The 18,856-nt window shown below is 39.9% G+C and overlaps 1 protein-coding gene and 1 long non-coding RNA gene across 2 annotated transcripts in view; one reads left to right on the forward strand and one right to left on the reverse strand.

Moving 5' to 3' along the window:
- The first annotated feature begins 801 nt into the window (after window positions 1-801).
- LOC101855862 (prolyl 3-hydroxylase OGFOD1) lies at window positions 802-14,234 on the forward strand. The gene is made up of 13 exons (XM_005095859.3): window positions 802-1,426; window positions 3,235-3,386; window positions 3,939-3,985; window positions 4,445-4,542; window positions 4,903-5,022; window positions 5,386-5,477; window positions 6,998-7,126; window positions 7,611-7,724; window positions 8,359-8,438; window positions 9,352-9,554; window positions 11,409-11,537; window positions 12,446-12,504; window positions 13,805-14,234. Exons 1-13 carry the CDS (start codon window positions 1,075-1,077, stop codon window positions 13,949-13,951), a joined length of 1,722 nt encoding a protein of 573 aa, XP_005095916.1. The 5' UTR covers window positions 802-1,074; the 3' UTR covers window positions 13,952-14,234.
- Window positions 14,235-18,052: 3,818 nt separating this feature from the next.
- LOC101856091 overlaps window positions 18,053-18,856 on the reverse strand; it is a 2,257-nt gene continuing 1,453 nt past the window's right edge. The window contains exon 2 of the long non-coding RNA XR_001184740.2: window positions 18,053-18,695. This is a non-coding gene — a long non-coding RNA (uncharacterized LOC101856091). The remainder of the gene's footprint in view (window positions 18,696-18,856) is intronic.

Genomic DNA, 18,856 nt, shown 5'->3' on the forward strand with positions numbered 1-18,856 from the left:
CTCTCTCTCTCTCTCTCTCTCTCTCTCTCCTCCCTCTCCCCTCTCCCCTCTCTTTCTCTCTGGCATCTCCTGCCTCTCTCTGCTATCCCTTTCTGTCTCTTTTAACTCTGTATTTTTCCGTGGTTTTCATTTTGTTCCAGTTCTAATGTGCTAATTCTAATTTATATTTTTGATGGACGAGAGACATTTTCTAGTGGCCTACTTACTATTTTACATGTTTTTGTGGGTTGGGGGAAGTCGTTATAAAATCGTCTTTTCTAATTATGGTTAAACTAGTAATTATAAAATACCCTAAGCAAGAATGCTTGCAGAAGTAATCATGACCATCTCTTAGGCCCTATAATTCGCCTCTATTTTTCCCTACCTCAGTTTAGATATCAACAGGGGTGTTGGTTATGGTATCAGCTGCAGGTCTTTCGCGTCCCTAATTTGACGTTCACACGACCATAGGGCCTATACGACTTTTCTTCTGAGCCCCGCAGTTCTTCGAATCCAAGGCACATTGTCTTATATTTTTATTCATCCTTCATAGGCAGCATATCAAGAACTTCTGCTGAATAAAGCTGTTTAGGTTCCCCGTGAAAGTTCGAAAAGAAAGAATTTAATTATGTAAGCCTTGGCTATTAATGTTTAAAAAGTTGAGGTATTTTAAGTTGGAAACTCAGATTTCACAGTTAGTCTGGCAACCTGATGTGGCAGTTGCGCTCATTACTTTCCCTGCCAAGTTGGGCGGCGACATAATGAACTCGGCTGTTCTTAAAAACCTTAGTTGTTTTTTTTTTCTTCAAGTACGCTTTAGTGTCTTTGGTTAACTTTGACTTATGTACGACAAAGTAGACATACTAATATGACTTGAGTCTACAAAAATGATAGTGAGAAAGAAATACGCTATTGATTATTTGAAGTCTAGTCCTGCTTCGGACTAAATATCCAATTAGCCTAACAATCTGGGGACAAAGTGATCCAGTTGCAAGTTGTAAACAAGAACGCATGGTCGACTCCAGGCAGACCCGGCGAGAGAGATTGTAAACATTAAGTGTTAAGTGAGCTTCGTGTTTCAAATTGCTCGGCGCAATGAATAAAAAGAAAGCATGCATTGAAAGTCTTGCAGCCTTAGAGAGTCAGGAGCCTCCACAGAAAATCAGTAGAAGTGGAAGTCCACCTATGGCTTTGTCGTTGACTTCTTCCGAGGAAGGTGATTCTTTCAGACGTGACCAGGCACACGTTCTTGAAGAACGTTTCAATTCGACGATTGCTACAGACCAGTCTCCGGGTGGAGGAAGCAGTACCGTTTCAACAGTATCGCCAGCTATTGATTCCCCACTCCTCCAACACAGACATTCACATATCAACGGTTCTATTTTTAATGAAAGAGTTCAAGCTTCTGTGGCCAAGGCGTTCCAGAGCTCTTCAGAATATCTTGATGGTGAGTCTGTTTTAAGTTTAGGTAGTGAGTGTCAATTGTGACCGGATCATCCAGTCAGAACTGACACTGCGTCAATTGTGACCGGAGACATAGCCGGTGACGTACGCTGCTGGCCCAAATATAGAAGACGTATTATGAATCTATTTTTGTCGTCTTCCGGGGCTTCCCTCGCTAGATCTAGTTGACTTGGGAAGATTGAAGAATAGCCTACTGGACCACTCGAATTATTGCGCGAGAATGGGGGGCGTAGGAAGGGATTAGGGGAGGGGGGGGGTTCAGGGGGGGTCTCCTCCCTGACAAACTGCTAATGAATAGATCCAGGCTTCCGGTCTGAGATTTTCCATTTCCTTGAGAAAGATTAAAAACTGGGGAAAATCATTAATTTCTAAGGTTGTCGAGACATCTATAATATAGGCAAAAGTAGTCCTGATCCGCTGGTCCCATATCCTTCAATCTTACCGTTGACTTTGGCTAGCAATGCCAATCGCCTGCTGCGCCTTGGGCCGGAAATCGTCCTCCGCGCGAGGGGTAATTTTTGGGCCGCTCGGAATCAGAAGTGACTCATCTCTTCTTAGTATAGTTACAGGAAAACTCATGGACGAAAATAAATGAAACTCGGCAGCCAATCAGAGGAAGAAACTAACGACATGCCAGCATACAATCCCGAACGATTTCTAGAACCGGAGAAATTGCTGTGTATGTGTGATGATCCGGTCACAATTGACGCAGTGTCAGTTCCGACCGGATGATCCGGTCACAATTGACGCTACCTTTAGTTTATCTATCACAAAATTTATAGATTGGAAGTCTCTAGAGGAGATTATTAGATTAAGATCTAGATCTAGTACATGATACAGTTTAACACGGATAGCTCAAATTCATCGGGACTGGCCTGGGTAGTTCAAGGGATCTCTAGTTCGAGTATCTTACCGCAGGCACAGTTCGACAGATGTAGAAATTTTACACCGTCAGTGACTCTACTTAAATCATTTTGGTGAAGGGGTTCGACTCTGCTGAGGGAGACATGTCACACCAGCAGACAAATTAAATGGAGACTCTAAAATCTAAAAGTTTTTTTCTCATGGGAATTCAATTGTCCTTTGCGTCCAGCTGTGAAGACGAAGGGCCTCCGCTACAACACAGACACTGATTTCACATGTGAGACGACTTTGATTTATGGACATATCATACTTTTTTCGAAACAAAGAAAGATTGTTTTATATTGGAAAAAAAGCTCCTTTAATGTTAATCCCCACCTCCTGTCTTAGTCTTGCCTCTAAACCTCTGTTCATGAAGCTACAGCGAGCAATCTAGCACTCCTCTGTGATTGGCCCAAATATAGCCTAGATATGTAGATCACATATTTCCTCCATCTATATTTGTCGTCCTCCGGGGTTTCCTTCACCAGTTGACCTGGTCTCACTGTGGCGGGCCCGCTTTACCGCATAGCGCCCTTTGGGCTACGTTACTTGGTTTCATCGCCGATTGTTGATTTTCAGTTTTTTCTTTCCTCCGCTCTCATCCACAGCACCCCCAACCCTTTTTCAATTTTTTCCTTTTTGTTTGTTTGTTGTTTTTTTGTATCAATTTGTGTTATTATCTTTTTTTTGCAAATCTCAGCAATTCTTGTTCAATGAATTTAGTTCTCAAAGTTGTACACACTTCAAGAACTCTTGTCAAAAACATTGCTCCTTGGGAATATATTTGATCAAGAAAAGGCTTTCTCAGACTTTCTGGTGCTTTCCTGAATTTGTATGGAGGTGTATCTTGTGATGAAAAATTCATCAAAATTTCCCTTTTGTTTTCAGAAGTGTCTGGTGTCAAGCTGAGTTGTGAACCTTTCCGCCATTGTGTGTTGCCCAACTTCATTTCCAAACCGGAGTATGTCACTGATTTAGAGTCAGCTCTTTTGGCTCTCCCGCTCCGTGACAAGAACAATGACCTATACAAGTTCTCGCAGGTAAAGTGGGGGATTCTTTCAGCTTAGTAATAGAATAGTTGATATGTCCAATCGTGGATTTTGCTTGAAGCGAACTACACAGTTTGTACGCGAAATCGGACTTGACTGTCTAGCTGCTGTCATCGAGAACGAGGAAGAAGAAGAATGGATTTTGCTAAAAGGAAGCTTCTTGAATAAATGATAATAAAAAATCTGAATTTCTGCTTTGATATACTAGCTTCTGGTTATTACAGTGTGTGTGCTGAGTGTTGCTGTATTTGTCTCCTTGTGTCAATTTTTTAAGGATGATATAATTACTATAATTACAGATGTTATGTTGAAAGATAAGTTGCTAATGTTTACAGGAGACTTTTCATGGCTTGGTTTCATGTCATTTTCAAGGTTCATGTGATACAGCTTTTTGTGCTTTTTTTTTCATTTTTCACTGTAGGCTACTTATTTTATCTGTGCCTGTAGTCAACTATTGAGTTTTACCTCTCTAGGGGGCACTATTTATTTTTGTCTTTGGTCGTGCATGCTTTAGATTCACCATTAACTTCTTTTTTCTTTCAGAGTCGAGATCTGAACCACAGCAAATCTTCTACTATCTCCACTTTCAGGTGATTTTTGTTGTTGCTGTAAACCTTAAATTGCTCTATTATCTATCTTTTGTGAGTGTTTCTGTTACTGAGCATAAGTTGAAGACCAGGTATGTCCTCCAATTTTTGTTATCTGTCAAACCAAAAAGAGTTTAGGTATCTTTTCGTAAAAAAATAAAATTGTAACTGCATGAAGAGATTGCCTTTAATGAAGTTACAGCCACCAGCAAGCCTTTAAAGAACAGTACGGTCAGTATTCATTCAAATAGACTGATTTTCCATCTGCCGTTGATATTTTTGACTTTTCATCTGTGCAGTCATTCTACATTGTTATGTTCATATTTTGTCTTCCTTCATGAGTGGGGGAAGTAGATTTTGTTTCGATAATGTCAACTTAAAAAACTATTGAGAGTTCTCGGAAATAGGTAGACCATGGAAAAGTACTTTTCAATGATTTTTGTTATTTTTTCTACTCTACAGGACAATTTGTGAGTCGGTCAGGAACTTCTTAACTGATGTCACGGGAATCCCTCTCAACTCAAAGATAGATTTATTTTGCTCACAGTATAAGTACACAGGTATATTTACTATAATTGAAAAATGATCATTCTCTTTACTCTGTAGTGAAATAATTCCTGTTCCTTCCTGTTGTCTGTCTTCCTGATCCACTTGGTTTTTCTCTTTCTTTGTGTTATTCGTTGCAAAGTTGTTCAGGCCATCTGTGTACGTTGTTCTTTGTATTTTTTCTTCTGCTTTTCTTTCTCTCTATCTTTCCTCACAGCAGCAGTTTCTCTAGTCTATTTGATCTATTCAGGTGGCCAAAGAATTTCACTTGTCTTTTTCTAATGGTTTTGATTATTGATCTTTCACAACGCAAGTGCATTATATATTTATAGATTTTGGTGTGTATTTTTAATTATAAAAATTTTTTTTTTCAGACGTTCTGTTGTGTCATGACGACGAGCTGGAGGAACGGAGAGTGGCCTTCATCTACTACCTTGTTCCCGAGTCCTGGTCTTCTGTGGACGGCGGCGCCCTTGACCTGTTTGACATAGATGGTAGGTTCACGCCTCTTCTCGCTTTTTGTGTCTCGGCTGATTGACATTCAAGAACAAATTGAAATTTTGTTGTTTGGTACCACAAGGGCTAGAACTCAGGTAGCCGCTGGATTGGAAAAGTAAAGTAAAGTAAAGTTGTTTCTTAACATCTGACTACTAGTCAAAAAACAAAACAAACTTTGTGAGATAATTTTCACAGTAGATATGATGGGGGAATGTCTACCCTCAATATTTTTTGTTTGTCCATGAAAATGATGTGTTTTACTGTTTGTTTTAGGGCGAGAGCCCAGCTGTTGCTGGATCGATAACAACAACAACAACAACAACAACAACTGTGTGTTTTACTTTGTATTTCCCTCTCAGAACATGCTCAGCCGAGAGACGTTGTCAAGTCGATTGTTCCAAAGAGAAACAACTTCCTCTTCTTTGAAGTTTCATCAAAGTCATTTCATCAGGTAGGCTACCTTGTTTGTCTTTAGGAATAAGCGTTGTCTGATTTTATTTTGCCACTGTAGCTTTGTAATGTTAGTATATACACACGACTGTGAACGGGAGAGACGAACACACACGACACCAAGCAATCAAATGAGCCCAGGTGCAGTGTCGGACTTCTTATGTTGGTCCCCGGAGTGAGTAACGTTAACAAAAAGCCCATGGCATACGGTGGGCTTACGTCCCGTGATTAAAAAAGAGTAAGGTACGAAACTGACTACCGTGACAAGCTTAATCTTCCCCCTTCATTTACAGGTACTGTTATTTTAATTCCTCTTGTTTTTATTTTCACTCCCCTTGTGGAATATGTTATCTCACTCGCCCTAATTGTTACACACAGATATGTGAGGCATCGTGGTGAAATCAGGCGCTTGTCTAAATAATGAAATCTAAGAAATGGCATATATTTTTTTCACATTTGGAAATTTTTGTTGAATTTTCATTTTCTGGCTCAACATCTTTTATACATTTGAAAATAAGTTGCTATCTGGGTTTTCTGAAAACTTTGATTAAAGGCACAGAAAATGTAAATTTACAGTTTCCAAAGACTCTAAAGCTTTGGAAATACCAAACTTTGGCGGCCATTTTCTAATTTTACCTGTGAGACTAGTTGACCCCCACCTCCTTTAATCGCAAATATCTCGACTTCCATTGAAGGTAGGTGGCTAATTTTTTCACTGAAAGCTCGACAAATTAACAAGCTTTAGGGTGATATCAATAACTCTACATGCCCAAAAATTGACAAACGCCTGATTCCACTATGTCGTGACACATACATATGTTGCAAACTTATATTATTATTTTCCAAAAGCCTGAATGTCTCATATATGCGACGTTGTATGTTTTATTGATCGAATCCTCTGTAAGTAGTGTCATCATTAGCGTGGATTTTCGTCTGAGAGGTTGTCTGACCTCTTGTGCAGCGTGAGCTAAGAAGTTGGATTGGATCAAGTTCATCTTCTTTTGCTAAAATGCCTAAAGGGGACAGTGGAGAGATCAACGTCGACTTTTTGAAACTAGTTCTGTTTCTGCAGGAAGGGGATGAAAAGGAATATTTTTGTCCATGTTCACAGATGAATTTGAGCCTAGAGAAGATGATGCTCTCGAAAAAATTCAGGGCTGGGAGTTGTATGCCTAAGAAGAACTGGGATGAAGTGATTTATGCTTGATGTGAATGGTGGCTTTGAAAAATGAAGAAATACTTCTCAAATTTCCAGTTCTCAACACACTCTAAGACGTGATTTGTTTATTTGTTTTTTAAGTGGAAAAGGTTAGGATGTGTAGGGCATTACATATGTCACCGATCTGTGCAGTGTTAACGTTTGTCATATAACATAGTATGAATTAAGACTGGTTTGCAATGACAGAGATACATAAAGTTTTACAACTGGTTTGCAATGACAGAGATACATAAAGTTTTACAACTGGTTTGCAATGACAGAGATACATAAAGTTTTACAATGTTTCTTTTTTTCTTTTCCAGGTGGCCGAGGTTCTGTCAGAAGACAAGACCAGACTGTCTATTAGTGGATGGTTCCATGGCCCTCCGCTGGCCCGCCCACAGCCTTACGTAGACAGTCTTCCGCCTGCATTGCCATACGGCAGCATTGAGGTACGTCAGTAGGTGGTTAGCGGGTGCTCTGGTGCGGTTTGCTCCTTCTTTCCTATCGAACATCTGTCGTCTTTATCTAAATTCCTTCTTTTTTGTGTTTGTTACTCTCTTGTAACACCTCTAATCTTGGTCACTTATATGACCTTATTGTGGTGCAAGTGCCGTAAAACTCTTACTAAAACTAACACTAAACTTCTATTAGGGATCCTTTTTAACAATATATTTCACTCTAATTGGCCTCTTTGTGCTGTCATTTTTACTTTATAGACAATAAAGATTTATCTTATCTTATCCTATTTTGTATTATCTTATCTTATTTTGTTTTATCTTGTCTTGTCCTATTTTGTATTATCTTATCTTATTTTGTTTTATCTTATCTTATGTGTTGAAGGCAAGGCTTGTGCAGTTATTACTTTCCGTGACGGTAATACATTGTACTATACGTAATACTAGACTTTCTTGTTACGTTTCTCTATTTCGATAGGAAGAGATTTTTTACTCGTGGTTCAACCCGCTGTACTTGGCCCCGGAGGTTCAGAGTGACATCAGGCACAGGTTTGAGCAGGACTCGGAGATTGAGCTCACCGACTTCCTGCAGGTGGGGGCCGGTTTGCTTCTTATTGTTACAGTGTTGTTTTTGTTGTTAGTTCTGCCGATAAAATTTGTTATGTCAAGATTTTATGTGAGTTTGTTTTCAGATTTACCTGTCTGTGTTTGTCATTTCTTCCTCAGGCTTATATTGCCTGATGTTTTCGTTACTTCCACAGATTTATCACTGTTTCTGCATTATCCACGATCATTGTCTTTAAATCGTACTTAGCCCCTGTTTGTCTCTCATAAAAAAAAATTAAAAGTTCTCTTGACTAATTTCACCGTAGGTTGTTTTTTTTAAAGCTATGGCCGAGCTAAAGGCTACTGGTACGAAAAACATATGTTGTTTTTTTTCTTTCAAGTTTTGAAAGGTTCTGGTTATGCAATTTAGGGTGTAGCCTACTGTGTACAGTCCACTCCACTTGTAGCGATGTCGGTTGTAAAGGTCTTCAGACGTAGCGATCTGTTTCCGTGGAACATGCACCGATGTAACACAAACTCAATAACATTGAAACGGTTGTACCGAATCCACTACATCCGTCGTGACGGCTGTAATGATGCGTATTCTTTTCTCCGCCCCTTATAGTTTATAGTATAGTAAAAATATAACCCGTTTTAACGATGATTTTCCTGTTCCACAGGTGGAGAAGTATGATGAGTTGATGCTAGCTTTACAAGACTCGACTGTCAGGTGGAAATTACTCGGACCTGCAAATAAAAGGTAGCGTTTTGGAAATCTTTGAGCTTCACTTAAACCTGTTCAGATTTTTGACTTATGTTTTTTTCTGAATATAAAATTGAAGGCATTTTGTATAAAAATTGCTTCAGATCAAATCTGCCGTAAACTGAGAAAACACCTTTCTTTATTCCCAGCAGTTTCGAGAATAGGAGGTTTTTTGTCAGCGTAACTGTAGAAAAAGAGTGCTTCCGAAATTTGAATTCTAATTTATTCAAAAATAGTTACAGTTTCACTTTTTAATTTTTTTTCACACAATTAGGGTTACTGATCTGGCTTTCAAGTTAGCAAATAAAAATTTTTGCCGCCAAAATGAAAAAAAAAAGGTGTTTTTGTGAGCTTACAGCGGAAATGTCTGTTCTAAGAGCGGTTTAACAGTGACAATGACAATCTTTATTCATCTCGCGGGGAGAAATTTGTCTTGGTCGTTAACAATGGCAGTAGACGTTAAAAAAGTTAGACTTAAAGGTGCACTCACGCAAACGCACAACAAGACAGGACATTAGGCCAAGTAAATACATGTCTCACGTGCTGGGACAACCCGTTCCGTAAAACATTCTCTCTCTCTGTCTGTCTCTCTCTCTCTCTCTCTCCCTCCCTTTCTCTCTCTCTCTCTCTCTCTCTCTCTCTCTCTCTCCCTCCCTCTCCCTCTCTCTCTCTCTCTCTCTCTCTCTCTCTCCCTCCCTCCCTCTCTCTCTCTCTCTATCCCTCCCTCTCTCTCTCTCTCTCTCTCTCTCTCTCTCTCTCTCTCTCTCTGTGTTTCATTTGTAGCACTGTGTGTTGTGTGTTCAGTAACCTCACTGCAGTTGGTACGAATGAATTTCTATATCTGTCTGTTCTTGCTTGTGTGTTTGTCTTATTGCTGACATTGACATCACTCTTGTCGCCCACGTTCCAGGAACTACTACGTCGCTGACAAAAGCGACGTGCCTCAGATCGTGGCGGAGTACCTGCGGGTCATACAGTCGGACGCCGTGTTCCTGGTCCTGTCTAACCTGACAGGCCTCAAACTGCACAGCTTGGCGCCACTCTCGGAGGGGGAGGAGGGTGCCGCTGCAGCCTCGAATGGGAACGGAGAATCCTCCAAGTCGAACGGAGACGGTAAGTTTGCCCTCTACTTGTTTTCATCTTCTCATTTTTTGTTCATCTCTAAATGGACATCCCAGTCTGTAGTGCGAAGGCTGCTGTTCGCTGCATGTCCTCCATGCTCCCAAAGAGATTTTGTTCTCTCTGCCCAAGGTTGTACCTTTTCCTTTTAAGTTTGGTTTTTCTATGGTAGGGAAGAAAACTGTCACCCTGGCAGAGCCCTATACCAGGGAAGGGACAAGATATGTCTTTACAGAGTCCATAGACCTGGTGCAGTCCCTCTCGCTTACCTGACACTCACGTTAGCGACTACTGAGTCCTGTAGCCATTCATCCCATTAAGACTGAGATCATTACAAATCAGATGTGCACTGGCACAATCAGTAGAAAGACCCTCGGCGACATTTTGGAGAGAGCAACGGAGCATCAATGGACATGTCCGGAGTGCAGGGATGTTGCTTCCTGAAACAAGAACAAGAACCTTCTAAGTGCCTGGAGCATTGGGCAGGCTGCCATCTACTCGTGAGCTGACGTTTGATCAGGCTTAACAGGAACTTTGAGATTTGATTCTCCGTGCATCTTCCTTTTGGTGCAACAACATTTTTAGATTTTGCCCTTGTTTTTTTCTGAGGGAACTGGAGTGGAACATGCTTAGAAACCTTCTGTACAACTGGCCACTTTCCACCTCTGGAACATGCTTAGAAACCTTCTGTACAACTGGCCACTTTCCACCTCTGGAACATGCTTAGAAACCTTCTGTACAACTGGCCACTTTCCACCTCTGGAACATGCTTAGAAACCTTCTGTACAACTGGCCACTTTCCACCTCTGGAACATGCTTAGAAACTTTCTGTACAACTGGCCACTTTCCACCTCTGGAACATGCTTAGAAACTTTCTGTACAACTGGCCACTTTCCACCTCTGGAACATGCTTAGAAACTTTCTGTACAACTGGCCACTTTCCACCTCTGGAACATGCTTAGAAACTTTCTGTACAACTGGCCACTTTCCACCTCTGGAACATGCTTAGAAACTTTCTGTACAACTGGCCACTTTCCACCTCTGGAACATGCTTAGAAACTTTCTGTACAACTGGCCACTTTCCACCTCCACCTTTGTGTGTGTGTGGGTTGGTTTTTTTCAATGTAATAATAGTGCTGTTTAGGTCAACAATCTGTCTAACGTGGTTGTGGCCTCTATATTTTATCAACCAACAGCCTCAAAAACCTGTCCAAGATGGTCACACAAATCTCTCATTGCCAGACTTGTTACTATGACTTATACATTGGTAGGTGTTGTAGTTGTCTGTGGGTTTAGTTATACATTGGTAGGTGTTGTAGTTGTCTGTGGGTTTAGTTATACATTGGTAGGTGTTGTAGTTGTCTGTGGGTTTAGTTATACATTGGTAGGTGTTGTAGTTGTCTGTGGGTTTAGTTATACATTGGTAGGTGTTGTAGTTGTCTGTGGGTTTAGTTATACATTGGTAGGTGTTGTAGTTGTCTGTGGGTTTAGTTATACATTGGTAGGTGTTGTAGTTGTCTGTGGGTTTAGTTATACATTGGTAGGTGTTGTAGTTGTCTGTGGGTTTAGTTGAACACTTTGTCATCACTCAGGCTCATAGAATAAAAGCCCTTGCCATCAAAGGCAAAGGCATTTGGGGGGAAATCGTAAGAAACTGGGTGGTAAACCGTGGTAAACATGGCCGATCAGCGAGATGGGACGACAAAGAGTATATCTGGGGCTGCAGCCCCTTTAACCACTGAATCATTGTGAGGACAGTATGGCCAGATTGTGTGTTTTGAACGGTTCAACTTTACCTGATAATACAAATGAATGCATACCTGGTGTTGTTGGTTGTTTTTTTTTCAGTGAGCAATCCACGATACAGAAGTGAAGTCCGGAAATGGGAGCACGGCTGCTACACACTGGCCCATGATACAGACTCGGAAGCTTTTGATTTCGCTCTGGATTCCATGTTATACATTGACTGTGGAAAAGGTAGGTCCCGTTTCATTATATGTGTGTGCGCCTAGAGAAAGGTACAAAAAGTCACCCCAGACCATTTTGAGCTACAGGTGATAACGACAAAAATCACTTTTTTTAATCAAAATGTGTTTTCGTTAAAAAAATGATACATCCAACATTTTTTTACAATGTGCTCAAAGGGTTTACATTGATTTGACTTCTGAATGTTTTATTTTGAATAATTTAGAGGGCAGGGTATAACAAAAACAATCATGAAAACTGCTTTTGAAAGGTGTTAAAGTCTATTGTTGAAGCAAGTTTTCTCTTCCCTGCTATGTTTTAACATGGAATTCCATTCATGATATCCATGTCAACTGAATGACAAATTGGAAATTAATTTTCCAAGAATAAATACATTTAAAAAATCGTTTTTCTAAGTTTGTACGTGTTCTCATGTTTGTTGAACTTAAAAGCTCATTTTCTCAAAATTATATTTTTATACCCTACCTCGCAAAATGTGCAATGTCTCAAAAACTACCGGTACTTGAGATATTTAAAAAATCCAAAGACCCCTGTGTTCAGCATTGAATTTCCTACAAGGTACAAGCCTTCACTCAAAATAGTCAAAATCCGACTTTTGGTACCTTTCTTTAGGCACACGGACATATTTTGTTCAACCCTTTTCATCAATCTAATTCTAGTTATTCAATCTTTGTGGTTTTCTACTACTTAACATACAATTGAGTTCAGGTATAGGCCTATGATGTAGCAAAAGGAAACCTTCTTTTTGAAGTATTTTTCTTACGCTGCATTGGAAAACAAACATTTATTACATGTACATGTGGCCATTTTAACTATAGCAAATGTAATGGTATGAATTTATAGTATAGCAAATGCATCCCCAATGTCACATTCCTTGATTAAAATTTTTTTTTTTTCAGAATGGTCATTTGAAAATGGCGGCTACACTTCTTACATTGCCAAAGGAGAGGATGATGAGGTGAGTTTGAGCTGGGTTTACTTCTTTTTGTATTTCTGTTTTTACCTGAAATCTAAGAAAACTATTAAAATTGGAAAAATAAGACGTTTTATTTTGTGAAATGGTCTAGCATGCACACAGCAAAACTGGTGGGAGGTGGAAATCTTTTTGTCCTATAATATATAGATACGAATTTTGTTGTGTAAGAATTTCAGGCTATATCAAGGATGGTTGACAAAATTGACAAGTGGGTCGAAATTTTCCTTGAACTGTGCCCCGTATGCCAGCCCAACATGTGTACCTACCGGTATTGAGGTGGTGGTCATTGGCCTACCCTTAGTTATACATACCATACAGTGCTTGCTGTCTCTCTTTCTCTTTCTCTGGCTCTCGTCGTGGCTATTTCGAGAGACGAAATTCATTGGGTGTTTAATTAGATCTACTTCTACCCTCCTTATAGCCAATTTTGTGTTTTTCTTTTTTAACAAATGAATGACGCTATGAGAGCGTTTTGACTACAAAGAATGTAAGGTAAAATCTGAGACATGATGGATACCTTTTCTCCTGTGTGTAAAACTCTCTCATACCTGACGTGTGGCGTATAACGGAGTCTTAAACTAAGCAGTTGGCTCCATATGTCAATTTTCACTGGTTATTGTTACTGACTGAAGTGCACTTAGGCCATTCCCGAGGGAGGGGGGGGGGACATTAACATCTCGAATTCTTATGCACCGTAGAACCGTAATTGTAAATGGGCTGATTCATCAATATCATGCTCATAACTGTACCTGAACTGCAACAGGGAACTGCTGCTTTTTTCTTTCCTCATCCTTACTATCGTCATTTTGCCACTACTCCTTTTTTATGTTTGTCACACTCTTGTGATCCGCTATTTCCGGGGTGCCTTGATAGTCAAAGCAGACTTTGTGCTGTTGAGGCTAGAGAGGTGAGCAGAGTAAGCCTGATTCCCTGTAAAGACTTCTCTGTTGACATCCACCCCTTGGCGCTCTTATGGCCTTATGCAGTTGCGAGTGCTGTAAAACCTCAACTGTGGGTGGTTGGCGGGTGCTCTGGTGTGGTTTTCTCCTTCTTTCCTGTCAAACATCTATCATCCTTGTTTCCCCTTCTTCTTTTTTTATGTTTGTTACTCTCTTGTAACCCCTCTAATCTTCTGGCGCTCATATGACCTTACAATGCAGTTGTGAGCGCCGTAGAACGAGAACTGCCCACAAAACAAAACAAAAAAGCAAAACCTCCACTAAACAAAAAACCCCTCTACTAAAACGACCTAAACTGTTCATTGTTGTTCTGTGTTCCCCAGCTGCTGTCGGTGGGCCCCGTGGGGAACTCTCTAGCGCTGGTGTACAGAGACAAGGACACCATGCGGTTCGTGAAGCATCTCAACCACCGCGTGTCCAAACTTCCCTCGCCAAGGTTCTTTGAGATCAACACAGTTTACTTCGAGTGACTCACTAGACAAACTGTCTGGACTCACCTGGCAAGCTGTCTGGGGAGGAAAGTTCTAGCGTTTTAAATTTGTGAAGCAATGAATGAATGATCAGCTGTGGCAGAGAAAAAATGGTGCTGTTGTTTCTGTCTGTTGCTGTCCTTCTTCGAGTCAACACGCATTCTTTTAGACCCTTCCTTTGTTCAGTATTTGATGGGGGAAAAGTGGGCGGTTAGCGGGTGCTCTGGTGTGGTTTGCTCCTTCTTTCCTATCAAACATCTATCGTCCTGATCTCTCCTCCCGTCTTTTTTGTGTATGTTACTCTCTTGTAACACCTCTAATCTTCGGCTTTATTGTGTTGCAAGTGCCGTAAAACACTTACAAAAACTAAAGATGTGGGGGGAAAAAGGTTTTTGTTTTGAGTCAAGGTTTTTACGAGGGGAAAGTCGAGGCGCTGGGTAAGAAGGCAATCACAGTTGTCTAGCAGCTGGCTGTTTGTTATTACTGGCTTTGGGATTACTTAAGATTTTAAGAAAACGGCTGCTTGATTTCAGTATATGTATATATGCAACATGTAACTGACTGAACAGTAAGGTGAACAATTTCTACCTATCATTTGATGGTATACTATGCTATAACATTGACCTCTCTTAAATTATTCTCAACAGTTTTTTCCCTTTGATTATCAAATAAAAAAGTATGCAATAGCATGAGGTCATATCTTATATATTCTATCAAATAAACCCATGTTTGTTGCTTCTACTTCTAGTTAAAAATTAGATTATTCTTATGATACAATTAAATTTTAGAAAAGGGGAAATAGTCCGTTCTCATAAGATTGTATTATGAGGGTTGTAATGTGCCACAGTTGCTCTCAGATGTTTACCCTAGAGGAGTTGAAGGTTCATCGACATCCTGGTGTAGATTATGGATTCATTCATATGACGAGTATGTCTTCGATTGGTCAATGTCAAGTCTGGGAGCAGAAAGCAGGTGCTCTGTGTTTCTAGTTCTAGTATATCAAGACTAGGTCAAATTCAAATATATATATATATGCAAATTTTAATGAAATGAGTGAGATCTGTGATTTTTTAAATAATGAATAGCTCTTTGATATACATGCCTGAGATAAAAGTACAGTTCATAAGTCATATTATGAATTATGACTCAATATGAGCCTTTAGAAATTTATGACTTTCTATTTGATTGAAGTGAAGAATTTGTTTGCCTTTAGAATTTTAGCTGGTAGGCCATGCTACCAATGGCAATAGTTTAACTGTCACCCTTGAAAATTAAGGCAAATTGCATGATATTATAAGTGTATATAAGCATGTTTTGCGGAACTGTATGCTCTTTGTTTGACATAAGTCAATTAAAAATCAGTAAACTTGTACTGTAAAGACAATTTTCTTTTAGTTTTTAATTGTGCGTGGAAGGTTTTTACCACTTTAGAAAATTCTGTATCATTTTGTACAGAGAATCTGAGAACTTAATCTGAGAAGTCTTCATTTTTTTTGTCCTTTTCTTCCTGTTGCTGTAAATTATTTTAAGATTTCTTTAAATATGACGTATGATGTTGCCAAGTATGTCAGCTTTCTATCAAGGTGCACTCACCTTTTTTACGGGTATCTGGATGCTGTGCGTGGTGTGATTATGAATGACACACCATGACTGTTTCTTGTACGTCTAATGCCAGTACAAGTATTGAACGAGAATTTCTATTAATGTTACTTTTGTATTGTATGGTTGCATTTTGTGTAAACCTTTGCCCTCTGACTAACTCTTAAAATACAAGTCTTGTAAGGTGCATTCTCCATGGAAAGCACTGTATTTGATGTAGGCCTATATACCGTGGTCTAAATCTTATATAATGATATAGTTGTACAGTTTTATCCACCTGCCACTCAAAAAATGCTCTAGTAGTAGCAGATAGGACAGGCTCAAGGTTGTTTTGTGGACTATTTGTACATTTGGTGACTGTCTACATTGTTTTACGATGTTCTGTGCTGGAAAATGTGAATTTAGGTTTTTAAAACTCTCCTACATGAACATAATCTGTGTGTACATAGTACAGGATGTATTTTGTACAATAAATGGTGAGAACTTGTACATTTTACATGTGGTAGTTCTGTCGTTTTTAATATTATCGGGGCACAGATAACTACTCATATGCTCAAAATCCAAACTCTCGGATAGCTTGTACTTGTACAATTTGCCTTTCCCGACTTAACTGTTAATGTCCCTACCAACACTATTAGTATTAGGCTATTTTTTAAGAGATGGGACCTCCATGTTTGACGTCCATCTCGGAAAGGAACAAGCCAAATGGGAAATTTGTGTAAAGCACCTTTCCCAAGGACACGTCCAACCACAGCACCCGCAATCTGACAATTATGGGTCTGGTAGCGTAACCACTAGGCTACCGATGCCACCCTGAACTGCTGTGTTTTCTTTGTCTAGGCAACACACTTTTCTCCGACACCCATACAGATTATTGAACTCGGAACAGCTTGTCTCGAAAAACCTCGTCAAATTTTCCCTCTCAATTGTCTCGAATTCAAATCGCTCAGCATACACAATAGCACCCCATTCATGTTTAATTTTCAAATCAAATTGCTTGCTAGATATGTTGTCAAGGACGGAAATCCCCAGAGAATTAAATCTTTCAATGACTATCAATCTAAAATCTTTGCTTTCAACGCAACCTCAGACAGAGCAAAATTGAATCTTAGACCACCAGCCTATTTGGTATGTGGTGTAGCCGTTAGGCACTTCGCTGTTGCATGCAGGAGACTTGAAATTTTTTTTATCGAGTGTCATTCTTACTGCTGGGATGTTATATATTAGATTATTTAGATACAATACCCCTCTCAGCCCAGGATGTTATATTAGATAGATACAATACCCCTCTCAGCCCGGGATGTTATATTAGATAGATACAATACCCCTCTCAGCCCGGGATGTTATATTAGACAGATACAATACCCCTCTCAGCCCGGGATGTTATGTTAGATAGATATAATACCCCTCCCAGCCCTGGACGGCCCCTGCAGGCAGAATCTGAAGCCTGCCTCCTAAATGATCCAAATTGTTCCAATGGAGGTGTATAATAAACACCAACAAGAAAAAAACCAAAGATTTGTACGAGGTGTCGGTGGTCTAGTGGTTAGGCTACTGGACGTGTAATCGTGAGGTTGTCGGTGGTCTAGTGGTTAGGCTACTGGACGTGTAATCGTGAGGTTGTCGGTGGTCTAGTGGTTAGGCTACTGGACGTGTAATCGTGAGGTTGTCGGTGGTCTAGTGGTTAGGCTACTGGACGTGTAATCGTGAGGTTGCAGGTTCGGGGGTTCGAGCTGCGGGCCCGACGTTGTGTCCTTGGGAAAGGCACTTTATACGAATTTTCCTCACTTCATCTAGGTGAGAAAGGGTACCTGGCCATAGACAGCGAAAGATCTTGTCACTGTGTTAGTGTTTTCACGCCTATAAACGGCAGCTTGCACTGTATGCTTCCCAGGAAGTTTGTGTTGTTTCAGAATGCTCTCAGGTCTGCTGGGGTAATAGTATAGATTGTGAGGTGCATAGAGCTTGCTGTTGAGCGGGGATTTGCGCTATACAAATGCTATCTATTCTATTATCATAGCAAATGAATTCACCGGCCTCAAGAACTACTGGATTGTATCACTGATTAGAGAACAGTCTACGATTCTTTCGACCCGTTCATCTGTCATTGTCTGACACTGACTAGCACAGGATAACGTTTCCCAAGAGACACAAAAGAAATAAGGATTACGATTACGACGACCTGAGGCCTCTGCGTTGGCCAGTCAGTCAGACCAATTCTGGTGAGGAAAGTTTTCCTCATTTTGAGCAAATTTAAAAGCTTCACTTTCACTGGTGAACGAGCATTGCTTGTGGGCTTCACTCTGGGCTTTTTATCTGTCCCTGTCGTTTTATGCAAGAAAAATTCTAAAATTATGCAAAATGAGCCCAAAAATGTGAAATTATGCGAATCTGTTAATTTTAACCAAGAATAATAAAGGAAAATAATCAGAAATCATGCAAAAAATGATCAAATTTTGCTAAATTATATGGGGTGTATAAAACCACGGGGACAATATTATGTGATTAAAAAAGTAAAGCATTTATTCAGTATCATAATTCTCATACCGTACGGCTGTCAAACAGAAGCACAAGTTAATTTCATTCTCCCCAATACCTGTAAGAATTTCATATTGACAGCCACCAAAAGTGACCTAAATGCTACAGCAATAGCTAAAGGTTTTCATTATATTTTCATATTGCGGAGGGCAAGAAAATTTGAAGAAGAGAAATATTCCAGAAATCCGCCTCACAAACCAAGACCATGGTGTCCATCTGGCAGTTTATAGTGCTGAAAGGGAGACCTACTATAGCAGAGTGTCCAAAAGTCGAAATGGCACAAGAAGCATCGGTTCAAGACAACTTGAAGCACTCATGGACATATGTGTATGGCATTCAGGGACCTATCTTCATTTCATACTTTTTTAAGAACATTTCTGTAGAAAATCAACCTTTTCAAAGTCAGAGCCAATGATACATAACGTGTACAAGAACTTATCAAGAAGTATCTTTAAAAAAGCAGCCTTCAGACTTGTGGAAAATTAAAACAACATTTATTCTTTTTAAGTCCCGATATCACAAATACACAATGAAGATGACAATGATACTCTTTACACCAAATAGGATCGGCCGCTCTTGCTTTCACCTCACACCCATGAAATGATATCTGAAATAAAAACCACAAAAAAGAAACATTATTAATTAGTAATCTTAAAACATGCACACGGAAATGACTTCACTTGTGAAGAATACTCATTTCAAGTCTCTGGAGTCCCATGAGATGAGAGTGGGAAAGAGATGAGAGTGGGAAAGAGGGGTAGTGGGTGT

Source organism: Aplysia californica, unplaced genomic scaffold (genome assembly GCF_000002075.1).
Source record: "Aplysia californica isolate F4 #8 unplaced genomic scaffold, AplCal3.0 scaffold00115, whole genome shotgun sequence".
NCBI lineage: Eukaryota > Metazoa > Mollusca > Gastropoda > Aplysiida > Aplysiidae > Aplysia > Aplysia californica.

Bases quoted from the DNA above. Each gene is read 5' to 3' on its own strand.
- LOC101855862 (XM_005095859.3), top strand. From the start codon at position 1,075: ATGAATAAAAAGAAAGCATGCATTGAAAGTCTTGCAGCCTTAGAGAGT. The intron at 7,725-8,358 runs GTGGGGGCCGGT...CCTGTTCCACAG, and splicing joins AGCTCACCGACTTCCTGCAG to GTGGAGAAGTATGATGAGTT. The intron at 12,505-13,804 runs GTGAGTTTGAGC...TGTGTTCCCCAG, and splicing joins CCAAAGGAGAGGATGATGAG to CTGCTGTCGGTGGGCCCCGT.